Source organism: Xiphophorus hellerii, chromosome 21 (genome assembly GCF_003331165.1).
Source record: "Xiphophorus hellerii strain 12219 chromosome 21, Xiphophorus_hellerii-4.1, whole genome shotgun sequence".
Lineage (NCBI taxonomy): Eukaryota > Metazoa > Chordata > Actinopteri > Cyprinodontiformes > Poeciliidae > Xiphophorus > Xiphophorus hellerii.
The window spans coordinates 18,969,293-18,983,069 of NC_045692.1; the positions used below are offsets into that span (position 1 = coordinate 18,969,293).

Sequence of the window (13,777 nt, forward strand, 5' to 3'; positions counted from 1 at the left end):
TGTTGCCCAATCAGACATTTTCTGAACCTTCTAATGACTCTTTCAGAAAATCTAGCAAATTTTTAGATGCTATTAGAGACTTTTCAAGACTTTGACTTAAATATAAATAAGAGAGGTCAGACAAAGTGCCAGGATAAGCTTTTCTGGGTTATTAGCACTTCCCCCTCTCACACCTGTTGTTGCTCACTGCTGATCAGCTGACTGAAAAAATGCCTCCCTTCCATGACAGGGAGAATAGACTCAGCTTTTTCCGAAATGCTTCTACCACTCTGTGTGTGGAATCTAAGGCAGCATTTAATTAAATCCAGTATATTGTTCATGATTCATTTAATTTGTTTCTTGACTCTACATTCCTAAATGAGGGGAGTCAATTAAAATTTTTTTTGGTCGCTTGAGATGCAGCGATTAACAACAAAACAAGCGGACTTTATTTGACTGCATCAAATGGGCATGAAAAATTTGCACTAAGCTCCCCAAATGAGCGTTGGTGAGCCTCACAGGCATCACAACAGCTTCTGTGGAGCATTAATGCTTTGTCAGCTGCAACAGCCACACAGAGAAAGCTTCTTCCCCTCCTGAGTCCTTTTCTGGTTTTATGAGGTCCCTAATGATGGCAACAGGTTCAGAGTCTCTGGTTATTACTGCTACTGTATGCTGTCTGTAGTTTCTAGCCAGAGATGACCTTTATGTTCAGATAACCTGAAATAAATCCCTTAAGCCTTTTAAGGAACTGAATATCAATTTTATTTTCAGCAAAAAGATAAAAACATCATTTGCACAGTTCTGCCTCTTTGAAATAAATAATACATAGCGGTTGCACATGTGCACACCCAGTTGTAACATAACTTGTTTAAACTGGGAAAAGAAAAAGAAAAGAAAATCGCCACAATATGATTATCATACAGTGTGTCCGTTCACCATCGATATTCAAACCGTACATTATTTAAAATTCAATTTTAAAATTACAATATATGCTGGACTTTGCAAACTACAGAAGCTAAATTAATTTACTTACAAACCAGACCTCTGTGAGGTCAGCCACTTCAAAAACAAATACTTGACTCCCCCCACCCCCTAACGTCTAGGTGTTGTGAATCTCTAGCACAGCACGGACAAATCCATCATCAAGGCTCGCAGATCTGACACTCCCACCTTGTAGAAAAGCAGAACTAAACCCCGACTTCATAGCTGAGAAATGATACTGTTGGTAATAGAAAGGCAGAAGTAGAAACAGACTGAGACACACACTACATCGCGACATCTGCAAAATGTACTGTCAGGAGAAGAAGAGTTTGTGTTTCTCTGTCACCCTGCTGATATATAAAACTGATGGATGTCTTTCTTTTTATGATTCACACAACTTCCTTAGCACATCAACTACTGTACTTGGTTATACTGTATTATAGGTATGAGTCTGTGTGTCACGTAGTGTTAAAGATACTAGCCAGAGGTGTATTTTTCTTCATAAATAAATGTACAACAATACTGAAGACACAGTCATGAAGTATGGATTATTACTGTGGAATACAAAGTTTCTAATAAGCAGACATTAAACAAAAACCCTCTAATAATCCTAGTGTTTGAGCTGATGACATCACATGAACCAGCAGGAATAAACCATATGGTTTGAATTTTGATGTTGTCAGTGGAACCTCCAGAAGAACTAAACTTAGAAGAAGGAAAATACGATACAATGACATCAGACAGAGAGACAGTTCAAGTTGTGACCCATTCAGCTCTGTGGATCCCCAGGCCTTGAGCAGCACTGCTGTGGATGGTAAAGATGAGGAGGACATTGATTGGCTTTTGAAAATAAACTGGTTTAATTATATGTACATTGTCTTGCAGAAGTAACCATTCTGCTTGATCTTCTTAACAACTTGTCATTTTACAACCCCAAACTTCAATGGATTCTCTTCAATTCAGACTAACACAACTTAGAAAATAATTGTTAAAAAAAGAAGAAAAAAAGAGTAGTTGGTTTTGAAAATTTTATACAAAATAATATACTGAAAAGTATTATGTTAATTTGTATTCAGGTTCCCTGTATTCAGTACTTTGGAGAACCACCTTTAGCTACAATTACAACATAGAAGTCCTTTTGGAAATGTCTCTACCAGCATTGCACATCTTGAGACTCAGATTTTTCCATTTTTTTCTTTGCAAAATAACTCAAGCTCAGTCAGAAGGAACATAGTGCATCTTGGTTTGAACATTGACTGGGTCATTTTGACGCAAAGACATGCTTTGATCTAAACTATTCAATTGTAGCTCTGGTTATCTGTTGAGGGCTACCATTCAGCTGGAAGGTGAACCTAAATCTCAAGTCTGTTGCTGATTCCAACAGCTTTTCCTCTATGATTGTCCTGTATTTACCTCCACCCAACTCCCCATCAACTCTGATCAACCTCCCATTCCCCACTGCCCATATAAAATTAAAACCAGTATTCAAAAACACTCTTTGTAATTTTAACATGACAAAATTCAAGGGACTTCAGAGATTTTGAGTACTTTTTTGGTGTCTGTCTGACTGGCATCCATTCATGTTCATCACTTTTCAATTCTATTTCATACTTGTTAGGCCGCAATGTAGTGGGAGTGGCAGTGAATGCTTGTTTACTGGTACATACCAATCCAATGACTCAATGGACAAATGCACTTCCCCCATACACCTTCACTCCATCTGGCTGCAGAGCAACTGGAAAGACGATGGCGGCATAGGATGTTTGGCAGGAGCAAGTGTAGTAGAACTAACAGGTAGGATTTGGCTCATCAAAAGTGGATATGCTTGGCAACAATAGTTGGTGGTAGTGGTGGGTGATGCAGCAGCTGTGCAGCTACCAGCAGGAAACATTTTCTTCTTTCCGTTCCAATTTAAAGTAAAACAATAAGCAGTTTGTTTGTTCAAGAACTTTGCATGAACTGATCAGCAATTCCTCAAGGGTGAAACTCTGGTCATCTTCAACAACTTTGGTGTTTTTTGGAATATTACTCAGAATTTATGACTGACTTAAGGAGCCAAACTCTGCCTACAGTCTTTGCCACAACCCCTTTGAACACTTGTGGGATAACTTTAGGTGTGTCGTACATGCCAGAGTGACCAACAGAACCAAACTGATGGATTCAATGCTGGTTGAAAAATATGATGTCATCCAACAAAAAAAAGTGTGCTGCCCAAATACTCAACTTTGCTGCTTAACCTACAAATCCATTTTCCTCACAAATGTGCCACAATTTAAGGAGAAACAAGCAGGCTTTCCAAATATATGTTTCATTTCCAAAATTCATTGTTTCTGCAAATATAGAGTGAGCCAAACTAATATGTCCTTACTTTTTGTGCTAACTACAACAGCAGGTACAGGTCATTCACCTCCTTTGCCTATTTTACTCAAATTTTCAGGTATAAAAATATCTATTGTGATATATTATATATCTATTACATTTTGTTAGCTCCTTGCAGAAATTCCTAAAAGGAAATGGGAATTGGTTGCAGTCAGTTGGCCAAAGTTTTACAAAAACTAGAGAGCAGACATGAATCCCTACAGCTAGTTCAACTCTGCCCCTTGTGACATCAGCAGAAGTGTGTGTTTCTAGGATTTATAACTAGGATTTGACGTAAAATGGCACCAGCCCGCCAACCCTGCCGGGATAAGTGCATGTAGACAATGGATGGATGAATTTAAGACAAAATACCAAAACAAAAAGGAAAACCTGATAAAAAAAAATATATATTGTAGGTTTCAATATCTAAAGAGAATTTGATCAGATTTTACAGAAAAGTCTGGCTAGTAACTTTAAGAATTATGACTGAGTCCATGACTAATGTGGCTCTGGGTGTAAAGGTTTATAAAATACAGCCCATTTTCAACCGTCTTCTACAAAAAAACGGTAATAAGAAACATAAATTGTTCTCATATTTCATCTGAGCAGTCCAGAGACTACTGATTAGCTGCCAGGGGGACAGCCTTTCATGAGAAACTTTTTGTTTTTTAGCACAGAGATAGCAAAGGAATGCATCAAAGCCGGAGTGTTGGTACTGTGCCCATCACTGGAATGAAAGGACAGGTTTCTCCCTGTAAAAAAAAAAAAAAGCTTCCACATGTAATGCATTTTGCAGTCAGCGGTTGGACTCAGGTCCAAAATGTGAAACCTTTAATGTCTTTTGCACACAAGGCTTCCTCCTCAGTCAAGCCACTTTTGAAGTCAGTGTCAAAACTCACCATGGCACGCTTTTGAAAGCCCATACTAGGAGGTAAACAAACCAAAAAAACCTTTGAAGTCAAAGTGTTTTTCCTTCAATCACTTATGTTGTCTTTGAATCTTTTCCTCAGCTGCACCAAGGCGGACAAAACCACTTGCTCTGACAATATATTACTCACATGTTTTAAAGTTCCAGAACTGCTAAGGGAGACATTTGGGGGCTACGAGAACATGCTGTCACTGTTGCCGTACAGATCGGCCAGCTTTTTAAAGCGCGGCCCCCAGTTGCTGAGGTAGTCGTAGTTCTGGTCCGAGTCTGTACTTAGTGACTCCAGCGAGCTCAGCGACTCAGCTACAGACCCACTGCCCTCGAAGGCGTACGTCTGCAGGGAGTCGTACGGAGGAGCCGTGGGGTCCACGTCGGCGTCCTTCAGCCGCTCCCAGATGAACTCTCGAAACACCACGTTGTCGGGCAGCGACTTGTAGGACGGGCGGGAAGCAGAGGTGTATTGGTAAAAGGTGGGAGTGTCCGGCGTGACGTCTCGCCGTGCGGCGGGGTCTCTGATGATGTTGAGGTTGCGCAGGGTGACCATGTCGAAGGCCTCCGTGTCTTCCTCTCCCCCTCCTTCGTCGTCATAGCGGACGATGTTCTCCCTGATGTCCCTCTCCTCCTCCAGAATCAAGGGCTGCTTCCTTCTCCGGCGCATTGTCACAATCAACAGAACCATCACTGCAAAGGAGAGAGGAGGAGAGATCTTGGAGTGAGAAATTGTGGATGATGTGTATTATCTGTGTGCTGATAATCACTTCACACTGACTTAAGACAACCGGGGAGGAGTAGTGTGCCAATTTTTTTTTTCTTTGATACGTCAACTGAGAGGAAAATAGTACAGTCCTTCCAATTTTTACAAATGAGATGCATAGTAAGCATATGAGGAAAAGTAGAAGTACTTCTCTAATAAAAATATTATTCACAGTTATCACTGGAATTTCAAGTTCCATCGATTTTCAAGTATTATAGGTAAGATCGCCAAGTTTCCTTACAAGAACAAAAATAGCAATTTGTTTATCTGTGAGAAAAAAAAACTGTTTTCAATACAGTAATTAGATTTGGTTTAGGTCAAGATTTGCCTTGAACTAAAATACCATATTTGTTCCAACATGGCATACAGTGTCCACCACATTTTTAGTAACAAGGTGGAAAAATCCCAAAAATAAGTTCACATTTATTTCAGAACACAAATCTTTTTTTTTATTCCATCCTTCAATTTGAATATATGTATTCAGTAGGAACATATAAATGTGTAATTGAATATAGTTTCATTTTTCTTAGTTACTTTTCAACATGGGGATGTCAAGCAAGGCAGATTTATTAAAATGGCTTCAAAAGCTAAACTGGCCTGAATATATGGACAATACAATAATAAGGAATTTCAGGTAAAAACCATTAGACACATTTCAAATGCCAATGTCTGGAAGCCATGTTGGGGGAAAAAAAACTTATTTTACTTTGACATGATGAAGAAGGAATATGAAAAAAAATCTCTCCTGTTAACCTCGTTTCAGCACATGGCAATGTGAAGCCAGACATTTTAAAATAAAAATCAAATAGGTTCGAAGGAAACGAAATATGGTCATTAAACCACGAAATCAACCTTCTTTCATGACCATGTGAAACAAGAGAAGAGAAAGAGCTGTGCAACTGGCAAACAGAATTAGTACAAAGTATTAATAATCTTGGTGTATCCCAGACATCTTGTTGCGTTATTAAACAATATATGTGCTGTCAAAAGTAAAAGACAAACCTGGAAGTACTAAACTGAAATTAAATTATCAAAATGATTGGACTAGATGATGGAAGATTAATGGTGGAAAAAGAGGCAGAGAGTCATAAATAAACAGTTCAAATATTAAGCTGAGAAGGCAAAGCTAAACCTTTGATGTAATTTATTTTTGTGTTTTCCGCCGCCCACATTCCGCTTCCAGACTTGTTCACAGCTCCACCCTGCTGAATGCACGGGCCTCTGAGATCATATAGCAGAAGCTCTCCTTCAACCCCTGCTCCCTCTTCCCATACATTATTGCTGAAAATAACTCCACGCCCAAGCAAACTGGCAAACGTCTAATGATCCTCTATCCATCAATGTCAGGCCGGTGCCAGTGAAATATCGTTCCACTGGTCCATATTTCTTTTCCTGCCCGGCATCGAGCTGCTGCTGGCGGCAGAGAAAGAGGCCCAGGAACCAAATTCAAAGACCACTTCACACCTTCTAATAAAGGAGCAAACAGAGGGATGGGAAGGAGGGAGAGAGGTGTCACGCCGAAGGACTGGGGAGATGAATGGGCAGCCTTCTGTTAGCTGTTTGGCAACTGCATGCATCCACGGTACCATAGTGGTCTGGAAAAGTCCAACATTTGATTTAAATTTGTCAAAATAAGGATAATTGTGGAAAAATAATAATCTTAGAATAGAATTTAATCTAGAAAAATGTTATACTTCCTTTATCCTTTGTGTCTTTCTTTCCTCATTTCCTTGTTGACTAACTTCCTTCTGCCTTGCATCCTTTCTTGCTTCCTTTATCTTTCCCTTATACTGTACTTCATTCCTTTTTCTTTCAACTTTATGCTGATCTTCTTCTTTCCTGCTTTGTGACTTGATCCATTCAACGAAATTTAAAAGCATGTCTGCTGTATGAATATTTCTGAATACATGGTGAACTTTTGTATTTCACATTGTAAAATGAACATGGGGGACTGAGAACTAAAGAAAAATTGAGTGTGGGAGAGTGGAATTTTTACATGACAAAATGTGTAAAAATCCTGTGTAAAAAGCAGAATATTGCAGCTCGCTGGGACTTTGAGTGGTCCCTTTTTTCCAATTACCCTCTTTAGATCCAGGACACATTTTAGTGCTTCCAAACCTTTCCAAGGGAGATTGTTTCTTCTCTTTTTAGGGCCCCGAGTCATTCTAAATTCTATTCAATTCAGCAAGGCTCCGGTAAAATGAATTACAAAGTGGCACATCCAAATAGAATATTCCAAGTGCTTTCCAGCAAAGCTCTTTAGGGTTTAATGCCTAGAAGGCAGACACAATGCTTCATGGACTGGAAACAAGCCAACATCCAGTTACAGCCTTCTAGGTGGAGCTGGTTGATGGTTGAGAATACAGATAGTTTGTTCCGAGGCTCTTTTGAGAGATGTAGTTTGCAGCCTGGACGTTTTAGCAAACGCAGCCACGGTACGACAGGTACCCACTCTTCACTTTGGAGAACAGATGTAAACTAAGTGAACAACAGAGGAAAAAAAAGGAGATCAATTCCGCGCTACAAAGGCTTTTGCTGTAATTGAATTGTTTAAATGATCTACCCCACGCAATCGATAGTGAACAAGGTGAATTTTCTCTCCTGCCCTTTTCTTACCAGCAGGCATCGCTTTCTCATTAGAGTATTTCTATATGTGTGATTCAGGTGAACACGTAACAGGTTATTTACTCACTGCCTCACCCACACATTCTGTGTCTCTGCGCTGCTGTTTAATAAAGATGAATTAATCAACGACTTTGACACAGACATGTAAGAAGAATGTAGACAAGCCTCGCACACGAAGCTTGCATTGCTCAATTAATTCCTCAAGGCTTTTTTGTTGCTGAAATGCTGCATGTCATCTTTCCAAAACAATTACTATACATATACTATAACATGCATTTCTAACCAAGACTTCATAATATTATTAAACTTCATAATATTATTATGAAGTCTTGCTACTCCTACAGAAGTAAGATTTCTGAAAACTCTACCCACTGCGAAAAACTTCACTGACTGAAGAATAGGCTTGTTTTAATAAAAAATGCACCAGATACAGATTTACACTTTATGTTAAAGTTAAACTTATTGTTTGAACAGCGTATACATGAACATATTGTTAATTTATGACACATAAACATAGCCTTTTGCAAGTATTGGTTTCATAAGTTTGATTTTAGGAAAGAGTTCATTCAGCTAGAATTTAATTTACTTCTAAACACTTTTTAGAAACTTCATGTTGCCTGGTTACATCATGTTTTAATATTAAATCACATGTTATAATAGGAAATGCAGTACTTAAGCACTCTTTCATTCAATTTAAACCCAAAATTATTATTTGATTTTTTTGTAGAAATCATTCATAACGCGTAAAATGTTAACCCAAAAACACAAACTATGTTCCAAGAACATTGAAGCATTTGTTTAGCTAAATCATCTGCTGAAAAGTTGAGTTTTATGAAATGCTTCTATTATTTAATATTTTGGCATGTTTTTATGTTCACTTTTTGCAGTGTTTAACAAATCTTTTACTTTCAAGTTTGTTGTTTTTGGGTGCCTTCTCTTTTACCTTGTATTGAATTTTTCAGAGCTTGTTTCTCTCTAGAAAGAGCCTCAGTTCCCTTTATGTTGATTGCCATATTTCCTAATATTCAAGTGTATATGTTTTCTGCTAGGTTCTCTGTTAATGTCGTGTTCATTCTTGTTCACATCAGTCAGACTTTGTCTCCCTCACTGTCTTGCTTGTGCTTTCTTTATCTAACTTTAATTGGTGCATTTGTTTCAGCTCTTCAGCTTCCTGTTTGCCCATTGATTGTTTCTCAAATAAAGCCATAGGTTCTATGCTATACTTGCTTCTGAACTTTTTTGTGGTGTTTTTGAGTCTTCCTTCATTATAGAAAAGAAAAAGTTATTTGTTGCCCTCGGAAGGCCCTGTGCAGAAATACTTAGATTTACATATACAACTGGAATGACTAACTCACCCCTTCCAGCATGGTAATAAGCTACAAGAGAAATAACAGCAATGCTTAAATATTTAGACTACAGGAACTAGAGGGAATGTCTGATTGATCTAATCAAATGTGAAGGTTTCGATCCCCCAACTGCCTTACACCCACACATTGAGCTTTGTTTACTGTGAATTCAACCTGGGTAAAACAATCTTTCCGAAAGAGCAAATACATTTGCAAAAAGAGCAACACACACTGAAAAGAGCGAATGGAAAAACTGTGTCTGGTCACATAAAGAGGTGTCTTTCTCCTTCAGGGATGTGACTGTCTGCTGCTGCAAATGTACAAAGTGATGAATGACAACAGACAGGCACAATCACAACAGTTATGCAGGACTTCCTCTGTTCTTCAGCAATGCTTCTCGAAGCTTTCTCCATACTTCTGAATACAAGATATCACACACACGCTCCTGTGATCCTTTTGATGTTCTTTGGTCACTTAACGGCTTTTGCATACTTTGTGCTATTTCAGCTATTAAACATTTTCACCTAATTCAGCAGATGTGTGTGCTGACTTTCAGTTTTAACAACTTTTATACTTGTTGAAATATGCATGATGCTCAAAATTTTAAACACCTTGGACTAAGGATAACTGCTTCAGCCTACTTCTAGCTAGAAAAACATTTTTTCAACAGGTCATACATTAGGCTAATATAAATGATTCAGCTTTGGAAAAACTTTTACCATTTTATGAGCAGAAACAGATACTCTCTTTTCCCAGCCTAAAGCTGATGATCAAACTCATTCTATAGGCTTATTTCCTAGGTTCCACATTTTTTAAACATGGTCTGAGATGACAAGATATGTGTTCTTTACTTGAGTTGAGCACATTTAAAACAACCAGTGTTGCATAATGCATAATGAAGCTGTAACTCTCCCTCATGTCTGAATGATAGCCCAGCAACATTATGATTGAACACAAAAATGTACATTACATACACTGTCAGATCTACTCATGCTTTGGTGACCATCTGATCAGTTCACTAATTAATCATTTTTACTAAGACTGTCTCCTTGTTTTGACAGCTTTTCTACTTGCAACATCTGTGTTATTTTTAATTATTTCATTTTTCATCCTAGTTCAGGAAAACTATTTGTCCCTATTAGTGATAAAAGGCAGTAAGCTATTAACAGTAATTACTTGTATAGTAAAATTCCTTCTGGTTTTCCAGAAACAATCCCCATATGGAGTAGAAACTCCTGAGTTTTGAGTCCCAAGATGGCAGAAAATGCTTCTTCACACTTCCAAAAATGTATTAAAAATACATGTCTTTTATTTTCTTCATTCTAAGTGAAAGATCATCCAAGTGCCATTTTTTATTTTTTTTATTATTTTGTCATTACCAGGGGTCCCTACAAATTGGTCCACATCTGTGGGTTAGTATGTACAGTACAGGCTTCAAACTCTGTATTTATTTTCTCCTCCATAAACTTTTGTGTTTATATTTTCCTCTATGGATCCTTTTAGGAAGCTCTGAGCCATTTCCTCCCAGTTCTCCCATGTGAGGCATTTTTCAGCTTTTTCCATGTGTAACAAGAGTTAAATCTGCTGGTAATGGGCTTGTTCAAGCAAAGAAAAGGCCGACTTCCAACAAAACAGCTTGAACATAAAATATCTCTGACTACTTTGGAGATGTCGAAACAGAGACAAACACACAAGACTTCCACAGGGGACAGCCAGAGCAGCCAGAGACACACAAACAGATACAGAGATTAATGAAATAGATCTGATAAGCAAGTCAGATGTCCAGATAGAAATAAATGCCTGGAGATTTGGAGTGCTACATAATATCCTAATTGGCTCTCAGGAGGGCTGAGCCATACCTGACCTGCACTGGGGGAAAAACGGCCCAGGATCTTAACGAGATAATGATCGTCTCAGTAGTTTAGACATATCTTCCAAAGTGGCTGGATCATAAAATGGGTTTAAAATGACATTTTTCAAAAGTGCAGTTGTATTCAGGCATTTTCGGAGCTATTAATGCAAGAAGCACAAGCCTGGTAATTAAATCTAAAAATATCAAGCCATGATTGATGACCACTCAGCTCATGAGCATGTAGAGTTAATGTAAATGCAAACAGAGCTCTTAGTGGTTTTTAGCTTGGCAGGTGAAAACTGCCTGTTTTCTATCATCTGTCCTGGCTGAAGCTCTCAAAGTAAGTGATGCATTCTGGCAAAAGCAGCTCTCTACATGTAACATATGTTCTAGCTGTTATTATGATGACAGATAACTGGAAACAATATTACTGGTGGTCACCTGATGAGAAACTGAGAGTGGAAAAGGGGAAGAAAAAAAGGCAACGTAAGAGTGACAGAACCTGAGAGTGACAGCGGTGAGATGCAGTCAAGCTCGATTGTCATCCACAACAACACAATCACACGCAATCACGGCCTCAATAGCAACCTACAGATTGAAAAGGTTCCTGATGGAAGCCTATCAACGGAGATAAGAATAAAGGATCCGTCAGAGCGGTCACGCATGGGCTGGTTAATGCAAGCCAAGGACAAAGTTCCACTACAGAGGGAGAGCTGGGACCAATATTCACAAGGAGGAAGAGAAGAAGAGGAGGGAAGATGCTCATCTAATTGTGCTAAATAGATAGATGGTGACAGAGCATCATGCACAATTAAATTCACATGCAAAGGAAACTTAGTCTGAAAACCTTAGGCATTAACACTAGGCCAAGAAATAGTTACACCACTGTTTTAAAAAGTTAATACCCCAGCAACTGTTCGACAAAACCCTTGCATAATTAAACTCCTCTGTAAATAAGTCAAGAGACGGTGTCATATGCCAAACTTAGCATTGTGCCACATGCTATAGCTAGGTTAAATCTGGTCTAAAGATGCAAGTTCAGCAGAATTCCAAATCAAGTTTAGGACATTATGGAAAAACATGGTCCAATGCTTTACAAATTTATCAATAACCATTCAATTTTTAATGTGATATAGCAACACAAAGCTATGGATTCTTGTAAAGTTTTCAGAAAGTTTTCAGAATGTCCTCCAAATAAAAGTCTGAAAGGTTTGGTTTGCACATATACCCCCTCAAACCTACCACACACCCCCTGCAACCCACTCAAGTCAATATTCAATAAAGGCTGCAAGTCTTTTGAGTGTGTGAGGTTATTACAATTAGAATATCCTACCAGTTAAGGGCTTGTTCAAAAGTGTATTTCTGGGTTGTTTATGACATGTTACCTAATTTAAAATGTCAATTCAACATGGTAGGAATTCTCTGTTGAACTGATGGTGAGAAAAATTACCAGAGGATTAGAAAAAAAGAGAGAAGTTTCACCTTATCACAGATATTATCTCAGTTATTGTATGCACTGTTTAGATCCTCCTTCTTCTCTATGAATAAAGATCAGCTAAAAGCTAAAAGCTAAACCGTGTCTCTGGGTTTATATGAGTAATAATGCTGCCTAGAGGTGACAGCTCAGAGCTGCGTCATCTGTGCAAGCGTGGTAATGAATGCTCATTTACAAGTGTCTTTACTGGCATCCTTACATATGGCGTTACACAAAAACAGAAGCAGCGCATCCTTGAAATGCACTAGCACTTATTTCAATAATCCCTTGGATTCATTTGAAGCTTAAGAAATGAATCTGAGAATTTATTTAGAAAATACCATTCAAACGCAGACAAGAAAATTAAAGGGATATTGTTGCATTAATGATTTATGATCCTTAATGGCACAACACTCCACAACCTAACAATGGACAATGTTATTACATCAATGAAACAGGGCGAAGGTAGCATCCTGCTTTTACCATCATCATCTCAGTGATAACTTATACCTTAACTACTATTCAGGGTTCACAGACAACTCTATGACTCACAAGGCAGAAGTTCACAGTCTTATTGGAAAAAGGGACAACAGCTGAAAACTTACGAGAAAATATTTTTTTTTTACTCAATAAGCCTGAAAAAATATGACTTGTAAAAGCTTTTGTCTGCACACCTTCCCAGGCACAGAATACCTGTTGACAGTCAATGCTGGGGGGTGAAGTTAATGCAAAGTAATTGAAGCCTTTTTTTACACCCAGGCTACTGATCAGGTTTTGGGACAACCTTTGAAACTTTGAGGGCCTTTTTCTCAGTGATCATGTTTGCTGCATAGCAACATTCAAAATGTCATATTTACTTAATTTCATTCCAGGTGTTTGCCATTATTGGAAAGCTTATTATTCACACATTTAGAATCTGTAAATAACTAAAAACATCCCCAGGGATACTGGATTTGTTGTAGGAGGCACATATTTGGTTTATTTGACACAAAAAGCCAAAGGTTGAGCTTTCACCTTCAATATTTTTTTTAACTAAAATTCAAGACTTCCCCTTCCAGTAACATTTACTGTACATAATTGATCTTATTGGATTTTCTTGGTGTTCAAGTTGTAAACATCAGGGTGGCTATTCAGAGCTGCCTCACCAAGGTCACTATATTTTCCGGTTATGGAAATTTAAGGGAAAATTTTTCCTTCCAGGTTTGACCTGTGCAAGAATGTCAGATGTCGAGGCTCTTCAACCGCCTGCAGATAGATCAGGGCTGGCTGCAAACTCTATGGCTCTCTTTGGTTCCAAGTACTGAACTGAATGGCTGCACTACCTTCACTTACATCTGAACTACTCTCTGAACTGCAGGGGTTGTTATTTTAAATATAATAAGTATAAGCTGTCAATGCACTGCCCACTCCCTAGATTTGCTAAGGGACTGAATTTTAATGGGAGCACAGGGGTGAGAATAGAGGAACAGTTTGTATT

General features: G+C 38.3%; 1 protein-coding gene across 2 annotated transcripts in view; it reads right to left on the reverse strand.

The window, feature by feature from the left end:
- Window positions 1–720: 720 nt before the first annotated feature.
- LOC116712022 (cadherin-7) overlaps window positions 721–13,777 on the reverse strand; it is a 129,760-nt gene continuing 116,703 nt past the window's right edge. For both annotated transcript variants that reach the window (XM_032551687.1, XM_032551688.1), the window contains one exon: window positions 721–4,930. In XM_032551687.1, coding sequence (XP_032407578.1) covers window positions 4,422–4,930 — 509 coding nt within the window. In that variant the 3' untranslated portion in view covers window positions 721–4,421. The remainder of the gene's footprint in view (window positions 4,931–13,777) is intronic.